This window comes from Mastigoproctus giganteus, chromosome 11 (assembly GCF_048544385.1).
Source record: "Mastigoproctus giganteus isolate SK-2022 chromosome 11, ASM4854438v1, whole genome shotgun sequence".
NCBI classification, from domain to species: domain Eukaryota; kingdom Metazoa; phylum Arthropoda; class Arachnida; order Uropygi; family Thelyphonidae; genus Mastigoproctus; species Mastigoproctus giganteus.
Genome location: NC_143585.1, coordinates 27213765 through 27233461, shown reverse-complemented (window position 1 = coordinate 27233461; position 19697 = coordinate 27213765). Strand labels below are relative to the sequence as shown.

At 38.9% G+C, this 19697-nt stretch overlaps 1 protein-coding gene across 1 annotated transcript in view; it reads right to left on the bottom strand.

Moving 5' to 3' along the window:
• Positions 1 to 816: 816 nt before the first annotated feature.
• The window catches only part of LOC150077831 (sialin-like), a 34584-nt gene continuing 15703 nt past the window's right edge, over positions 817 to 19697 (bottom strand). The window contains exons 7-10 of the mRNA XM_090384378.1: positions 13371 to 13503; positions 6319 to 6474; positions 5230 to 5315; positions 817 to 1047 (exon numbers count right to left, since the gene is read on the bottom strand). Coding sequence (XP_090240504.1) covers positions 817 to 1047; positions 5230 to 5315; positions 6319 to 6474; positions 13371 to 13503 — 606 coding nt within the window. The remainder of the gene's footprint in view (positions 1048 to 5229; positions 5316 to 6318; positions 6475 to 13370; positions 13504 to 19697) is intronic.

The following is a 19697-nucleotide window of genomic DNA, read 5'->3' as shown; positions in this document are numbered from 1 at the left end:
TACCTATTATTCTTTAAATAGTTCATAGGTTCTGATAATTACGTTAAAGGCTCTAGTAAATTTCCATGATAAATCGTAAATGCTTAATTTGAAAATTGTTGTTAAAAATATATTTTCATACAGAAAAAATAAACGTAAGAATATTTTTATTTCAGTTTATTTACAAATTTATTACATTTTACAAGAGTTTATTTACAAATTTCATACAAGCATAGATTATTGCTTTTTTTTTTTTACGGTACAATTGAGAGATGGAATTCCCATTATAAAGTCTTTCTTTTTTTCTCAACATATTTTTTCATAATTTCATAATTTTTCCCATCAAAAAATTTTACTATAATTTTCCTCATTTTATTATTCCATGTATTGAGCATTGACCATAGGTAGCGCTTTAGTAAAAATTAACGCAAAAGATCTTAGTTATATCCGGTTTCATGGGAAAATCAAACGATAGATTGAACATGGCTAATAAGTGAATTTTTTTAATTTATCAAAGTTAAAACGCCTAGAAATTTTCTGGCAGAAAGAAGCAATAGTTAAACGTTTCGATCCTCAGGTAGATTATATAAATTATAATTATAAATTCTATACTGCAGTTGTATATAGTTTATACTGAAAATAGAATGAGCCTTAAAACTAATCGAATGCGAGTTTTACATTTTTAAATTATGCGATTAATGAAGTGAATGTTTTCAAATATTTAAATGATTTAAAAAATATACTGCTCGTTGGTAAAAAAAAAAAAGCCACGATGAAGTCTCTTTTGGTACTTCTAGAAGACAAATTATTAATCACAACTTATTCTGGAAAAAAAATTTAATCAAATGGCTTTTGCCCTTCCACTGCTTGATGGACTTCGAGTTCAGTTGATGCTGATGACCTGCGTGAGATGGTGGAGTCAGTTGTATGGCTAGTGGGCAGTGGCTCTTCCGTTATTGCCCAGGATTCTGGTTCTGCAGACCCAAAAACCAGGAAAATTAATGCCCCAGCGACATAGATTGCACAAGTGGTATAGAAAACTTTGCCCCACTGGATCATTCCGCTCATCTGCGCGGTAAAATATAAAAATAATGTATTTAATACACAGTGAATTAATCATTCAGCAATTTGAATTAACTTAAATGAGACCTCTTTGAATTCAAATACTGTACTGTATAATATTATGGTGCCATGCCATTACTGTCATAGTTCCATGTCATTCATTTTGTTAAAAGTTAGGGATCTCCAATGTTGAGAGAGAGAAGGAGGCGTTAAGTAGTTAGGGGGGGCGTGGTACACACTTTTTTGCCGCCCCTTTTTAATAAAAAGAAAAGTTATGTAAGTTTTATAACTTAATTTAATTTACAATTATCATTTATATGGATATCATTTGAGTTATGTTTTTTTTAGAACGATAAGGTGCAAATATTAATGTTGCTTATAATTATTTTATGACATTGTTCCTTGGCCAGGTAGCATTACCAGCATTCTCACTTGTTCCGGTATTCAAATATAAAATAATTTGTATTTTATATTTGTTTTGTTTTGTTTACAGTGCGAGACCGCTTTCTCTTTCTATAGACTGATTATCCTAGCGCTTTAACAAATACTGTACATGTATAGTGATGACTAACACGAAAATGAGGAAAATGAGGAGTGTTTTGAACGCGACAAGCATTTGCGGCCGGGCAAATGTAAACAAACGCAGCGGTGTAATTGCACGATTTGATTTTTGAACATAAATCGTGTTTTTTTTTCTTATTATTTTATTTTTGAGTTAAAGTTCAGTAGTTCGACATCTGGTGGTCAATAATCCAGCGTTCGAGTAGGCCAGTCGTAATGCATCTCTTTAAATATTATAAGTTAATTATAAACTCTAAATTAATTTTGCGTTTATTGCCTCCAAAAAATAAATAACAACCTACCAAACGTCTATTGGTCCGATTTTAATGAAATTGGGGAGGCTCGAAAAGTCGTTCTAAATGAGCGAAATATAAAATTTCCTGAAAATGCATCCACTAGGAATCCAGTTACTGCATGCGGACAGACGGACGGACAAAGAAATAATAATTGTCGGGATTTCGTCTGATTTTAATTTTCAATCAGTTTCTAAGTCGGTTTTATCTTTGTCCTTTACAGTTTTATGCACTTTTTATTGTTTATCAGATATTATAGAAAAAAGGAATACAGGGTGCACCGCTTATTGTGATCTAGGAAAATGTTATCATTCGTTTAATGTTACCACTTAAGTCCCGATCAAACATATACTAATACATAGAAAAAACGATGTTTATTGTAATCGGCACTTCGGTTTATGTTATCGCTGTATTGCGGTTTACGCATGTGCAGTGAAAGTCTTTACGTAACATCTCTATTTATTCTTGAACTCTGATACGTTTCGTATCCAGTTACTGCTGTTGCTTCGTGCAGTTCATACGGTTGTCAATGTCGTTACTCCATGAAAGAAGGTACTGTATCTACGCGCCTGCCAGCCTGACTGTTTTACAGGGGAGCATTAACCCTTTTCTACTTCTTGATTTTAATTCTTCTTCTTCTTTATCTTCGCCTTCTTCCCACGTTTATATGGGGTCGGCATTTCCATCCTTAATTCTTTTCCTCCATCCCTCCCTATCCTGAGCTTCCTCACTCCTCCATCCTCTCTCGTTTAAACCCTCTGCTACCTTGTCCTTCCATCTCTGCTGTCTTCCCCTCTTCCTCTTCTCTATCACCTCCAACGTTTCGCACCTCTTCCTCACCTCACATACTCCTCACTTCGTTCCACATGTCCAAGCCACCTCAACCTAGATTCCTGCATTTTTTTACTCAGAGGCCCACCTTAACCGTACCTCTGATGTAGTCATTTCCTACCTGCCCTTTCTCGTCACACCACACATCCATATTAACATCCTCATCTCTGCCACTTCCATCTTCTTCTCCTGGGCCCTTGTCTCAGCACCATACATCAATGCGGGTCTAACCACAGTTTTATACAATCTTCCCTTCATTCTGCAATTTACTTTCTTATCACACAGCACCCCACTCATCTTTTTCCAGTTCAACCATCCACATTGCACTCTATACTGTATTTCTGCACTCAATCCTCCATCCATCTCAACGTTCGATCCCAGATACTTAAATTTTGAAACTGAAGGTAGCTTTCCTCCTGCAGTTTTATAGAACTCTAGCTTCTCCATTCAATGCCATCTGTCTTTGTTTTACTTATCCTCATGCCTCTCTCTTCCAACGCTTTCCTCCATTCCTCCAATTTCTTCTCTACCTTTCCTTGGGATGGTTCGCACAATACGATATCATTTGCGAAGAGCATACCCTATGGTTCTCTACTCTTCACGTCTCTCACCAACACATCCATTACCAGATCAAACAGATATGGGCTGAGAGCTGATCCCTGGTGCAGTCCAACTTCTACAGAGAACCCCTCAGTCATACCTACACTACTCTTAACCTGAGTCACCGCTCCCTCGTACATTTCCGTCACAAACCTTACGTACTTTTATGATGCACCCTTCTCCCTCATGCATCTCCATACCTCTTGTCTGGGCATATGCTTGTTCCAGGTCTATGAACACCATGTGCAACTCTACTTGCATCTCCCTGCCTTAAAGTAAAGACCGCATCTGTTGTCCCTCTTCCCGGCATGAAACCAAACTGTTCCTCTCCTATTTCTGTCTCCTGCCTTATCCTTCCTTCCACAATTCTTTCCCAGATCTTCGAATGAGACATCAACTTTATTCCCCTTTAGTTCCCACATTCCTGCACATCACCTTTTCATTGGCACAAGTATACTTTTCCTCCACTCATCGGGTATCCTCTCCTGCTTCCACAGTTTTTCCATAAAGTCCCATAGGATATCGATCCCTTCTTGGCCCATAGTTCTCCATACCTCTACTGGTATCTGATCAGCACCTACTGCTTTCCCCCCCCTCTTCATTTTTCTGAGTGCACTTTTCACTTCTTTCCTGCTTATGCCTTCCACTACTCTTTCATTCGTCTCTCCATCCTCGCATTCGTCTCTTGGGATTTCCTCATTTAATAACTTCTTAAAATAGTCTTTCCATCTTTCGTTAACCTTCTCCTGGTCCTGTATCACCACTCCCCTCTCATCTTTTATCTGTTTTATTGATGAGAATTCCTTTGATGCCTTGTCTCTTGCTTTGCCTATCTCCATCTTTCCTTTCCAGTTCCCCCAAGGCCTCGTCCACTGGCTTCGCCTTTGCTATTGCCACAGCCCTTTTTGCCTCCTTATTTGCTAATTTATTTCTTTATTTTAATATTTTCTTTATTTGTTTTTAATGGTTTGAATTTCCTTTTGCCCACTTCCAGCTTTTTATTATCAATTAAGCTGGGTCCTTAAGTGATAACAATTATCGGTGTCCACTAAATACCATAAATACAGATGCTTCTTACCCAAAATTATGTCGGTTATTTTAAAAATTCGTATTTTTAGATAAATGTCTAATAAACAGGAACAGCCAATAAATCCGATATCATCCCGTGGGTCACATAATCAAATTTATGTAGTCCAATAATCCGAGGTGTATTTTTGTAGGGCATTATACAGATCAATACGATACAATACAAGATGCCACTGCATTATGTTCGTATTCATAGACGTAAAACCTGTAGGTTACCTAATATTATGGAAAAGTTAGTTAATGTACGCAGTGCGCTACATTTCAAGCGTCTTAACAACTAGTAATAATTCATGATGTACAACAAAAAAAAAAAAAAAAAAAAACAAGAAAAGAGAGCAGAAAGCAACGACTTTTATGCTTGAACCGAGAACATTTCCTTTCTACGCATCCGCCATATTGCCTATTCATTCCTCCAAAAAATTAATAATAAATTGGAGAGGCTCGAAAAGTAGTTCTAAATGAGTGAAATATAAAATTTCATGAAAATGCATCCAATTAGGAATCCAGTTATTACATGCGGACAGACGGACGGACGAACAAAGAAATAATAATTGTCAGATTTTTGTCTGATTTTAATGAAATTTGGGATGACTCTATAAATCTTTCATGAAAATTCATCCACTAGGAGTCGAGCTGTTACACGCAGACGGATGGACATGGTATAGACAATAAGTTTATCATACCCCTTTGCTGGCCAGACTAATGTCCTTCGCGGACCGAACTTGGCCTTCAAGCCATAGTCTGGAAAGTTTGGTTCCCGTTTCAGTTAGATTCTAAAAAATAATTATAAGTATTAATTTGTAGCACAATCACTTACATCTTTATCCAAAAATAAACCAGCCACAAGAGGGGAAAGAAATCCAGTGATTCCGGAAATTCCACTAGCGAAGCCAAATACTGTTCCTAAAAAATAAAAAGTTTCTCTTTTATGCATCTTCAAGATATTCATTTAAAATGAATAATGAACTTGATACCAAATATAAATAATTTATTCCATAATAAAATATTTAAAAATATCTACTTCTTTCTAAAGCACCATTTCAACATCGAACCTGAAAGCGAAATATGCAAATATTGTACATACAAACTGCGATCTGACAATGATGTGGCTTAAAACTTTTCAGTGTTATTGCCCACAGATAGCAATTTGAAATTTGTCCACTGAACGGTGAACAGTGCGTGGGCCAAAATTAAAAATCTTATCGCAGTCATTGTGTTCTGCGTGAAATCCATATGACAAATTGAAATACAGTAATCCTTAAAACGCAACAATTTGGAAAAGGCCACATCTCCATGAATCGAAATCAAAGCGCCAAAGTGGAGTGTAAGTGATTTTTCCAGCATCAAAGAATATTAAGTTGGCACAATGTTATTCTCAATAGCGAACCCGGTTGTTCAAGGCCATCAAAATCCAGTAGAGAAGTATTTTGACTGAAGGGGTGATTCTTCACGACAATGCCAGCACCATACAGTTCTATAACCAACTCTGAAAATGCCTTTAGGCAGTGGAGTAGCTACCATGTAGGCAGGCAAGGCAATTGCCTCCGGATCCGGGCCCTTTAGGGGTACGGCGTCTTTGGCTGTCTCCTCTTTTTGCAATTTTCATTAATTAAGTAGGAGCCCGAGGGCCTGAAAAAGGGTAGCTACGCTACTGCCTTTAAGAAAGTGTTGAAGGCTCTGAGTTTAACTCGGATGATGGTGTCAAGGTTACATAAATCCTGTAATAGCTCTCAAAATCTTTCCTTGGACACAACATGAACTGGCTAGTGTTATAATGGGATAAATACTTTAATGAGCTCAATGGCTTTAAACAATTTTATTTGACTTGCCCTTGATTATTGAGAAATTGTTTTGTTTTGTTTTTTATTATAAACATGTATTATTATTGAAAATAAGTAAAATTTACCTGCAAATTCGGGAGCCATATCGACAAAGACAGGTATTTCTCCACCTGCTATCAATCCGAACAGTGCCATAGATGAAATGAGCAAGACAACTACATTCACTGTGTCGCATCCTACTGTAGGAATGAGAAACAAACACACAGTTGGACCCAGAAGAGCTGTAAATTATGAACATTTCTCTGGTTAATGGCTTTCTAAAATACAAAAGGCACAATCTAGTTATCAATTATTTTAAATGTATTCTCTAATATTTATGAAATTTATTGCTACACAGTTCTCGTGCATACACTGGGCATCAGGAAAATTGAAATACGATATATATACTACAAACGTGTGCATATACACTGCTTACCATTAATATCCGGACACCCCTCCATGGATGGGGAAAAAGGTCCTATGCATGCAACACACAGTACCTACTATAAATATGCACACTGGGCTTCGAACAGACAATTGCAAAAGTGGGCATGCAAGATGACACGTTCAACAGAATTACCTCAAAAGTTCAACAGAATTGATCACCTCAAAAAATGCTATACGCCGATTAACATGGTGTAAGGAGCGCGAATCCTGGCCTTTAGAGCAGTGGAAAACAGTCTTATGGACAGACGAGTCGAGTTTTTCACTCTACCAGTCTGATGGCCGTTCTTGGTTGTGGCGAATACCAGGGGAACAGTTCCTTCCCGATTGTATCCTTCCAACAATGAAGTTTGGTGAAGGCAGTGTCACGATATGGGACTGCTTTTCATGGTTTGGCTTGGGCCTATTAGTTGTTATCGACAAAACCATAAATACTGTGCAATACCAGGACAACCTGTAAAATTATGCACTTCCAACATTATGGCAATACTTCGGGGAAAGCCGATACCTGTACTTTTTACCCAATGCGATATCGTTGGGTAAAAAAACAAGGTTAGAATAGAGCATACGTCGTTGAAGAATAGAAGATAATATCGTTCGGTAATAGAACATTACTAGCATTATGATAAATTTATCATACTTAAGCTGACCTCGTGGGTGACACAATTGGTAGGATTGCCATCCTCACCACACCAGGTGGAAAAGACCTGAGACCTCGAGTTTCGTCGATGACGGGAGAAATATTTATGGGTATTTTTCAGAACGTGGCTGAGTTAGTCCGTCTCAAGCGAGCGTTGCATGGTTTTTTCTTCTAGCAAACAGAAAATCGATCTCAGAAGACACGCAACAACAACAACAATAATGCTTCAGTTCTGTAACTCGATGATCGTCTGCGCGGGTAGCAGTGGTATCGTCACCGTCCTCCCCACACCGGGTGGAAAAGGCCCTGGTTCGAATCCCGTCGATGACGCGAGGAACTTTAATGGGCTTTTTTCACTCCATGGCTGAGGTTGTTGGTCTCAGGCGTAGATAGCAAGGTTTCTCCCCTTAGAAAACCCTAGGTTTTCGTCCAGCAAACAGACAAATCGACAATCGAACATACCCAATTAACAGACATAAGACGCAGCATGGCAGATAAATTTAATTATTCGGGTGGCCTAAATATAATAGTTTTTTTTTTTTTTTTTCTTTTTGTAAGTCGATGATCCTCGCTGTCAGTTCTTGCAAATGATGCGTTGCCGTTAATACAGTGCAGTGATTACAAATGCTGTCCTTCCTTGTGTCCTACATTCAAATCATGTTGAGATTGTAGGAATTTTTATGAACTTTCTTTCAGATTATGGCTGTGTTATTCTGTTTCTAGAGAAGGTTGCGTGGTTTTACCTCCAGAAGACCCGAATTTTTCATTCAGCAAAACAAGATAACGAGCATGCAATGATGCAAATGATATGATTGCGATTAACGCAATCATTCGCATCCATCATATAAATTTTCAATGGAACATATCAGCATCGTTCATGTTTCGTGGTGGAATGTTACTGAGTGTTGTAATTTTCGTAATGCACAGTGTATACGGGGTGTGGCAACAAAGTTCCCAGATTGGTGCCATTGCAGTAATGTTCGATGAGTTTGAAAGTAAACGGAAGTGGTATGTTGTAGTTCAAGCTTTCTCCAACAAATGACTGACAGGGTGCAAGTAACAACTTGTTTTGTTAATAGCTTTAAAGTTCCGTGCCAATATTTTGCATTGGAGCAACGAACGAATATCACATTTTGCTTTAAACTGGAAAATCTGCAACAGAAACGTATGGAATGTTAAAAACTATTTGTGGCGATGAAACGTTAAGTCGTACCAGTGTTTATGAATGGTGGTTCAAAGACGGACATGAGGATGCTTGTGATGACCCAAGAAGTAGGTATCCATCAACCTATCGAAATGAAGGCAGAGTTGCAAAATTTCGGCAAGAGATTGTAGTTTAACCCTCAGAATGATGACTGAGTTGGATATGAATATGGAGACATTCGTCAAATTCTGCATGAAAATTTAGGGAAAAGGAAGGTCTGTACAAAACTTGTGCCATATAGCCTCACAGAAACAGAAGCAACGGAGAGTGTCATCGTTCAAAGATTTCATCCAGACTTGTCAAGACAATCCTAATTTCCTCGACTGCATTGTCACTGAATATGAGTGTTGGGTGTTTCAGTGCGATCCAGAGACGAAGCATCACACACGGCATGCAGCGGACTTCAAAATCATCACCAACTCAAAAATTTCGATTACAGAAATCCAGAATCAAGGCGATGCTGAACGTGTTGTTTAACGAATAGCATGCGATTCGTAAGGAATTTGCACCTGAACGCCAGAGAGTTAATGCTGCCTTCTATGTGCAGATTTCCGTGGGTCATAGAGATCCCGATTATTCCGCAACCGGGATAAACGAGCGTCTGCTGTAGTCGGATTTGAAGTCGATACCAAAAATAAAATAAAAAGAGCAACAAACAACGTTATCTACTGAGTAATTCAGCCACGTTGTACAAATTATTCCAAACTGGTTAATTTTGATTCAGGTATTAATTTTAGGCACGTTCGCAAATGCGCCAAGAATCTATTGTATTCACTGTGTCCAACCACTGTTCGTCCGTCTATCTGTTTTTCCGTCCATCACGCTTCAGCGAGTCACCCGCGTGGATTGGGGGATAAACGGAGGGGGCCCTCCCTTACCTCTATGATAACATCTTTGTTCCAATCCTCTCATACGCGGCTGGAACTTGGGGAGGGAGAGTTGGAAAACTCTCATGTCCGGCGGATCCTTCTCTCTACACAGAGGTCTGCTCTTCTTGGCATTACCCGTGCGCTCAGGACAGTTTCTACTGATGTGCTCTGCGTAACGCCGGAAAAATCCCAGCAGATTTTCTGGTGGCAAAAGCCTATTTGAGGTACTGCCTGAAGAGGAAGAAGTTCCCCGACTGACATTTGGCGATCCGGATGTGCCCAGTTGGCCGGCGGATGAGGCCTTAAATGTAGCATCTCAGCGAAGGAGGACAAATGATGAGCTTGAGGTCATTTTGCAGAACCAATGGACCACCTCTAAAAAAGGGCAACAGTGGTACGCTTTTATACCCTCTGTTCTTACCGTGAGCCGGCAATGGCCTTGGTTTCTGCTGTGTCCTGACTGGACATGGCTTGAAGTCATGGTTGTTACAGCTTGGAGTGGCAACCTCAGACTTGCCCTCAGTTATTATACCTTCTCATAAAGAACTATTTTAGTAATCACTCTGTCTTAATACAAACTTAACACCAGTCTATATCCAGACATATTATTCGTGGCTGTCCCCAAGGGTTTCTTGGACCCCTAGTGTGGAACTTAGTCCTAAATGATTGGCTTCTCCTCAATGATGACCTGACTAATATAAATACAATGGCTTACGCCGATGACTTATTCATTCTTGTCCACAGAAATTCCAGAAGGGATCTAGAAACTTCTGCAAATAATATTCTCTCCAGACTATCCGCCTGTGCCACTCAAAACAAGCTCACCGTTTCAGTGACAAAAACAAAAATGATGATCTTTAAGGGAAGACTAAATTATGGTAGACCTCCAGTAATAAAATCTCAAGGAAATTCACTTCCTCTAGTCTCCACACACACAAACACCTTGGTGTTCTCTTAGATGACCGTCTGGCCTTCTCATTACACTTACAGCATCTCTAAAAAGATTAAGAACTTTACATCAATGCTCTTCAGAATTTCTAGGAAAGAATGGGGGCTAAAAACAATACTCTCCATATCTTGTATCGTACCGTCTTTATCCCAGTTCTATCATATACCTCCTGTATTTGATTTCAAAGGGCCAGTCTTCTTACCGTAAAATCTCAACTGGATACTATACAACTGTCTTTTGTCTTGGCGCTGCTTCGAACATGCCTTACAGTCTCCACACCGGCCCTTCAAGCTATTGCAGGCACTTTACCAGCTGATCTGCATGTTATTTATAAAGGTCTCTGTTATTATATTAGGAAAGGAATACCTATTACCCTCCTTAATATTACTGTCGATCCAACTGCTGACCCAAAGAAAGAAAAAGAGAAATGCTGGAATCTTCTAACCAAGTGTTGGCAATTCAGGTGGTCCTTGTCTACTAAAGGTATTGTAACCAAGTCGTTTATACCTGACATCTCATTTATCTCTTCCAAAACTGTACAGAAATGGTTCTTCCCTAGTCTCTGCACATCATGCTTAATAACAGGTCATGGATCATTGAATGCGAAGCTCTTACAGTTTAATCTGACCACTAGAGATTGTTGCTTATGCGGTGGCATCGAGGACTGGCAACACGTAATTTACTCTTGCCCAATTTACCAAGACCTTCGGCAACAGATCTCAACTACATCTCATCACTTTGCTCCTGGAAATGAACGCGATTTAATTACAAATAAGGAAACTCTTGAAATCATTCAAGAATTTGCAAAAGAAATTTTTAACAGACGGCGTCAGCTAACCGGCTTTGCTACTATCAGGATATCTGCCTTATAACTGAATTCTGATTTCATCTACCATCATTGACTGTATATGTTTTTCCTCTCTTCCTGGCATCAGTTTCACTGAGTCTTCTGTTCTGTCATGTGTCACCTTGGCCAAGTCTACCTGAAATTTTATTATGAAACAAGGGGAACCAGACTTTACTTACTAATTTCTCTAACGACTCGACTACTGCTGATTGTCACCCCATCACTAAGCTACATGACCACTATTCAATTCATTATTCTTGGCGGATTTTATTTTATTATTTTTTTTTTGCCTATAATCATTTTTTTTGAGAATCCTTATTTTTATTTTCATTTGATTTTATTTATTATTATTATTTATTTTTATTATTAATTTTTTTGTTTTTTATTATTATTATTTTTATTATCATTATTATTTTTATTTTATTTTTTATTATTATTATCGGGTTGGGCTCCCAGTGGTACGGGATTTGCTGGTATCCACTGGAATTGATTTTTCCTACAGTGGATGCGGGATTCTTACCTTGTCACCTTCGTTTGACAGTACGCGTATTGTTGTGGCCCGCCTCCTCGTGGCGTGGACGGGTACGAGAGAGCAGCCATCCTGGTGATCGCTGCTCCCTAGTAGCTAAGTGGCCAAATACAACAAAACAACAGAACATCATCTCACAGAGCTCTGTACTCATCACAGTGTACCATGGCTGAGTTGAACTAACGTTTAGGTGCCGCCGTACATAAGACACAACACATTTCATGGCAACCTCAGACCTGTGCTCTTGTGGGGAGCCAGAGACTATCCTTCACGTCATGCTAAACTTTCCTAATTACTCAAACTCCGAGCGAGGTTTGAGCGAGGGACGCTCGCTCTCACTCAGACTCTCTGGTGGAGCTTTGTCTGAATAAAGATTATTTTGGCAAATTGATTGAATATGTTAAAGATGCCTTTTGGTGTCTATGATGTTTTTGCTAGATAGCCGATCTATCTCCTCGTGGTGACGGCGTAGAAGCTGTCCCCATAGCGAGGCTGAAGGTCGTTCTTTCTTAATTGTCATTTGTTATTGAGTTGTGTTACGTTGAGATGAGTTGTATTAATATGAATACCTGCTCGGTAGTACAGTGGTATCGTCATCGTCCTCCCCACACCGGGTGGAAAAGGCCCAGGTTCGAATCCCGTCGATGACGCGAGGAACTTTAATGAGCTTATTTCACCCCGTGGCTGAGTTAGTCTGTCTCAGGCTTAGATAGCAAGGTCTTCCCCCATAAACTGGGGTTTTCGTCCAGCAAAACAGGCAAATCGACCAGAGAACACACCCAATTTACAAACACAAATACGGGTTTATGTAATAAATTACGAGTAATAATAATATAATAATAATAATTTTCTGTTAGTGCAATCTAATTATAAACGGGTAGTAAACTATCTTACTACATTTTCGATAATACCGATAGCTGGAATTGTGTGGGTTTTTACGTTATTATGGTGAAATGTGTTTCCCCTTCCACGAAATCATCAATCATATAGAAAATATAAATAAATTTTCAGAATCTTCTCTTCATTCCTATTTTTTAAGCTTGGTAAACTTGTCTCACATGTGCAATTTGTGCGTCCCGTGTTTGATTACTTATCTTTTTTACTGTTTTAAATTTTACAATGCACAAAAAAAGACAATGTCAATGAAGAAATATCAATCAAGCAAAGCATATCTTGTCAAGATAAAGTGCTATTTTTACTATAATCTTCATTTATTTATTAGAAATTTAAGATATTTAATCAGTGTTAGCAATTTTATTGGTTTTCTAACTTTTTTTAGTGTTTTACTTACCAGACTGAGCATTTTTTTTAGTTCTCTGCCCCATCCATATTTTTCCCATAAGCCCTGTTGTTTTCAATGCGCAAAATACCATAACGCGGAGATTTTTAGGAACAAATGTAATGCGTTATAGCAGAACTGACTGTATATTATTATTTCCAATTAAAATTTTTTGAACTTTAGAATTTTTGCAATTCTTCTCCTTTACTAACGCTTTCATTTAAGAACATCCGCAATAAAATCGGCTGTCGAACTCTACAAATAGGCGCCATAAAATCTGGCTTTCTATACTAATAAATAGATTTTTTTTTCTTGAAGCACTTTACCAAATTAATGACTTAATGGTAAGCATAATATATTTGCTACTGCTGACTCACCTATAGTTTCGAATAACTTCCGTATTCCAGTTACACTAAGGCATTTTTTCTTCCTCATATAATCGGAAGCAATGCCAGAAGCAAGCATAGTAGCTATTTCTGCCGCGTATACCATAGCATTCACTAGTCCGTTCTACAATGAAAAAGAAAGGGATTTATCAAACAGCACAATAAAGCAATTTATTATGCTGTTTTAACAACTTTTATTATTTATAAAGCAAGTAACACACAAAAAATCTGAAAAGTCCAACTACTCTAGCAAAACCCCAGGAGCGGGTTTGGCACACCCATGGTCCTGAGCTGGATATCATCATTCTTCTCTTTCTTCGTGATTCCCTTCTACTTTTGATTCTTTCTCTCTCTCTCTCGGGGTAATTCAGAATTTTTTTTTTGGTTGGTGCAGCATAAGCCTCAGGTTTCCTTGCACCATATGGCTAATAATAATAATAATAACCTTATTCTTTGGTTGTTGTTGTTGTTGTTGTTGTTGTAATAGGGTTTTAGGAGCATCAGCGACTAAGGCTATATTGGTCCGTGTATACGGAGCAATATGGATTAGAAAGCAACTTCATGTTTTCTATTTCCTTAAAGAAAAACTCTGGAAGAATGCCGGGAGAAAAAACTATGCTAGACTCGCTGGAGACCTACTCGAGTAAGTCAGCCATATTGTGAAAAAAATGCCCATAAAAATTCCTCCTCATCGACGGGACTCGAATTCAGGTCTTTTCCACCCGGTGTGGGGAGGAGAGCGATTCTACTAACTGTGCTACCCTTAAGATGTTAGATGCCACCACATCTGTCAGATAATAATTGTGCCTTCTGACAAACATGGATTGTAATTGCAGGCATTCTTCGATCCGTCTGGTGTTTGCTGGACGAAAAACTGAGTTCTCAGAGAGAAAAATCGTGCAACCCTCGACCGAGACCGAGTAACTCAGCCACATTGTGAAAACCCTTAAACACTCCTCACGTCGTTGACGGCATTCGAAGTCAGGCCATTTCCACTTGCGAAGAGCACTAGAGCCACATGCGAGGCTCTAGTGCTCTTCACGCATGAAAGCATGTGCGTGTATGTTCCGGTACTTCACGTATGTGCCCCACCAGTCTTGTGCTTTCCTTCAACAGGTTATGACACTCCCTTCGAGTTTTTTCCTAACAGTGGTTGTTCAAACATTCATGAACATGAACTTCACTATTTTACATTATTCATAGTAGAGGAATGCATGGACATATACTTTTTTCACGCCACAGTGTACAGGCAACAACACTAGCAACACATCCAAAGGGAGTTCACTAGTGGAGACTATGACAATTACAATTACCGGCCCTGCTACTATACAAAAAATGAAATGTCAGCTAACTCAGTCATAGTCTGAAATTAATCCATATAAGTCTCCCTCCCCTCCCAACAAAGAATATATATTCCTCAACATCGGGAATCGAATCGGTCCATTTTCAGCAACTGTTAGCATGGAAATGTACTGAATATACGGACCAAAATCAGGGACTTTGCCTCAATCTGAATAGTGCATAACGAATTTATGCACTATTCATAGTATGCAAAAAAACGTAGAACATACAGTTGATGAGACACATAGTAGTTCAGAAATTGTCCATGAACTGCATTGTGTGTCAAATGAAATTTGTACCATGCATTCACCTTTGGACCGTTATGGAAACACATGAGTTCGTAAAAATATTTGTTTCTTCCAGAGTGAGGATTTTTCGAAGCTCAAAATGAGCGTTGCGATGATTCGCTTACTTGATCTGTGAAATCTAAAAGTTTGGATTCTCTTTCAAAAAAATACCTACCATGTCACTTTCGATGGTTTATACAGTGGGTCCAGCGAGTCTAACATCGTTGGAAATATTTCTAGAGCCCCGTATTTTGATTCTCTTCGTTTTCTTCATATCTAGCTCACAACGCAAATTTTAGTTTTCACTAGCAGAAAATTGCATACATGGATTGTAATACATGGTTGTCCCTTATCCAACTCATTCATCAGATGTAGCTTCCTGTTATTTCCTTTTGTTCCCCAAACTAAATTTTTGTAATCGTTTTCACAGATTTATAAAAAAAACCATAGGTTGTTCTAGAGGCGAAGACTCGTTGTACCATTCTTAAGGACTATTTCATGGGCGAAAAAATTTCCGCTAAGTGAAAAAATTTAATCTGAAAAATATTTGATTACATCTCTTAAATTTATTATTTTCAATCAGTTTAAATATCCAGTCAGTGGAGTAGCTACCATGTAGGCAGGCAAGGAAATTGCCTCCGGGACCAGCGTTTTTGGCTGTCTCCTGTTTTTGCAAATTTCATTAATTAAGTAGGGGCCCGAACATGTTCTTTGCCTCCGGGCCCGAAAAAGGGTAGCTATGCTACTGTATCCAGTATTATAGAAAAGTTCACATAGGTCTGGATACAAGCTTGAAGAAGGGAGCCCCGACAAACTAATTTCTAAATTTTGAAGAGGAACTTTCCTGAGGCATGAACTTTGGACGCAGTTGTGGTTTTGCCTCTGTGCCATCGTTGTTGTTATTGTTATAGTAGGGTTGTAGGAGCATTAGCGACTAAGGCCATATTGCTCCGTGTATATTGCCTGTGTTCTGAGGTCGATTTTCTATTTGCTTGACGAAAAAACCCGAGTTTCTAGGAGAATAAACCATGCTACTCTCGCCTGAGACGGACTAACTCAGTCACGTTGTTCATATTCATTAAATATTCTTTGCCACCCGACGTGGGTGGGGCGGCAATCCTATCGACTGTTCTACCCTCTAGGGCATGTGCCATTGTAGCTGTACCCGTGTCATGATCGCTAATACAATTTTCAAACCGTCTGATTCGCTGACTAGTAAACTTCCAACAGAAGTTTTGGGATCCTGTACTTCGTGAATGGCTGATTTTTTTGGTATTGTTCCTAGAGTAACGTACGTAGACGAGGGTATGCACTTGGTGAGGTCGAACCCGAACGTAGTGAAAAAAAAAAAAGAACAACGAATTTGTTACTGTTGCACTAGTTTACTGGCTCTTATTGTTGTTATTGTTGTTGTTGTTGTTGTTGTAGGGTTTTAGGAGTATCAGCGACTAAGACCATGTTTCTCCGTGTATGATATGTCTGTAAATTGTGTGTGTTCTGAAGTTAATTTTCTGTTTGCTGGACGAAAATCTGAGTTTTCCGGAGAAAAAACGATGCTCTTCCCTCCTGAGACCGACTAACTCAGTCACGAAGTGAAAAAGGCCCCTAGAAAATCCTAACGTCATTGATGGAACTCGAACTCAGGACTTTTCCAGCTGGTGTGCGGAGGACGACGGTTCTACAAACTGTGCTACTCACGAGGGTTGGTTTATTGGCAGAAATAAAGAAGGATACATAAATAAGTGAAATTATAAACCATATTATATCTTGGAGCCATATTGGAATATAAACATGGAATATAAACAGATATTTGTTTTATATATTTTTCTTAATTTTTGAAATTCAACGAAATTTCTGCAGTGGAGGTATATGCCGTACTTCCCAACAATTTCAGTTCGGAATTTGTTCATTGCAACTCTTTGGACTGATAGCGGTTCTGGCAGATTCCGAATGAATGAAAAGCTTCAGATCATCGATGTACGAGATCATGTTTTGGATATTTGGCAGCAGAGGTTCCAAGGCAACTGCAGACAGTGCTGCTGAGAAAGCGCCATCCTGTGGAACCCCTCTGCAGACAGTAAAGGAACGGGAAAGACCATTGTTCTCTACAAGGAACTGTGTTTCCTGCAAAATTTTGTTGAGGATGGTGAGGAGATTATCGGAGATCCTAAAGTAGTTCAGGATATTAAATAAAGATGTGATAGAAATCCTATCATATGTAGAAGGGGCGGACTTTGGCCTAGGCAGAGTAGGCAACTGCCTAGGTCCCGTAATTTTTGGAGCCCGTAAAAACGGTTTTGTTATACATTTTTTATAGTATAAATGTTTATAGGGAGAGGTCTCTGTTTAACTTTCAACATAATACAAGACCTGTATTTTTATATTTAGTAATAGAAGACCATTATTAACCCATTCAAATGTGACCATTACAATTTCTGAAAGATGGCAACCCTAGGTAGAACCCGAAATGAGAATCTTGCCCAGGGCCCGATTTTTCATTAGTCTGCCACTGTATGTAGATTTAACGTCAAGAAAAATTATGTCGAACTGTGCTCGAGAATTCAAAGCTTCCTGTATGTGAAAAAGAATTTGAAGGAGATTGGTGGTGGTAGATCTTCCAGGGACTACGGTGTGAAGATGACGAGGTCTGTGATGGAAACAGTGCCCAATAAGTTGAGTTAAGATTGCCTTTTCAAAAACTTTAAGGAGCGAAGAGCCCACTGAGATCGGACGAAAATCCTTCGCAGTTTTTGGCCTTGAATTTTTCGGAATGGGTTTGGGGTGGTAATGTGTCCAAATCTGGGGCACCGACGAGGTTCGTAAATTTTATTAAAGATGTGTAAAAGAGCATCCACAATGAAGACACAGGATATTTTAATGATAAACAAGGGAAATCCATCGGGCCCGACAGTAACTTTTTTCGGCAACTCGTTTATTACCCAAAGGGCCGCCGTAGCCTAGTGGTCAGGCGCGCGAGTGCATAAGTACACGTGCCTTGAGTGACCGGGGTTCAAGCCCGTGACTGCTGAATGCGGTGCTGTTTCTTGTATTCTGTGTATCTTGTTAACTCCTCTGACGGTTTGGTCGTCCCGGAGTATAAACAGAAAATTTATTTATTATTACTTTCATCAGATTCTCTTTCGTGATGTTAAGTGTAGACAGGAGAGTCAAATTTCGTTATGGCATGAACATGAGAGATCGATTCTTTCTTTAAGTGACTCTCACCAAATGTATTATCGGTACACTCAATGAAAAGGCTTTCATCCATCTTAATAACTTTGTAATGCTTTGCGAATGGTCGCATTAATCATACTAACCTATTAGCTATATATCTGTTGTTGGCGTGTTCTTTTTGCTTCAGGAAAAATACATGCTTCTTTTGAAATCACTTGTGGATCCAGTACTCTTCCATTTCCTAAAAGCCTGTTGCTTGTCCAGAAAAGCGGGCTTCAGATCTCTTGAGAACCATGGTTTTGTCTATTTAGAAATTCTGATAGTTTTTGAAGCTCATTGAATTGCCATTGCCGTCAGAAGGAAAGCAAGACCATTAGTGGCTTGTTCGATCGGTAAGGTGGAAAATGCTGCCCAGTTGGTTGGAATGAGAAAACTCATTATGACATCTTGCTTGATGAAATTAACCGAGAAAATGGTTTTGGTTAGGACTTTTCATCCCCAGGATGCATCGACAGGAACTAAAAGCAAACGTGAGTGGTTTGTGGTGCGAATTACAAGTGAAGGTCGGTATAGTCGGTAAAATCTGCAGTACGATGGAATAACAGGTCTAACGCTTGGTAACCCCCGTGTAGGCTGTGACTCAAGGAAATCCAACCCTAAATTTTCAATGAAGGTAATGAAGTCTCATCTAGTTTCTGAGTGTCTTGTGATGGGCATATTAAAGTCCGCTGTAAGAAAGGTTGGTTTATCAGAAGTGAGGTAGGTCTCCAGCCGTGACTGCAGTTCATCTCTTGAGTCTTGTGTACGATCAGGTGGGAGATAAATTAAACATATTTGTATCAGGTAATTTCCGCATGTAACATTGGCATGCAAAGCTTCAAAGCGATCAGAACTGGTGGTCCTCAGGCAGGACAGTGAAAAATTACGATAGTAAATAATCACAACGCCTCCCCTCTTCTTACCATACGATCATTAGTAGCTGCGTGATAAGATGAGTTTCCGAACAACGTGTCGAGCTGTTTATTGGATGACATCCAGGTCTCTGTAAGGAAAATAATCCCAAATTCTTCAAGTAACAGTGATTGCAGTGAGTAGAGCTTATTGTAGATGGAGAACCAATTACATATGCCTGTCTTCTTGAACTATTGTTCAATTCAACTTTCAGAACTAACTACTGTGTTAGTTAGTTCACCGCAAATTCAACATTTTAGCCTGAATGCAAAGGACATAATGATCTGATCTACTTGAAAATAGGGCCCTCTTTTCCATTAGATATTTTAGGGACTGTGCTTACGAAGTTTTTAGGGCCTACGAAAAAATATAATTCAACTATAATTCAAATGAAATTGTATAAACTAATTTCTAAGATAAATTCTCCTTCGGCTTTTTCTGTTAGCAAAATTATTAGCAACGTCCTAAAAGTTCGTATTGCGAGTAAGTTAGTGCTGGAATAAGTGTTGTGGAAATAACTTCAAAACCAAATTTATCAAAACGCTTTCGAATTTCTTTAAAAGCA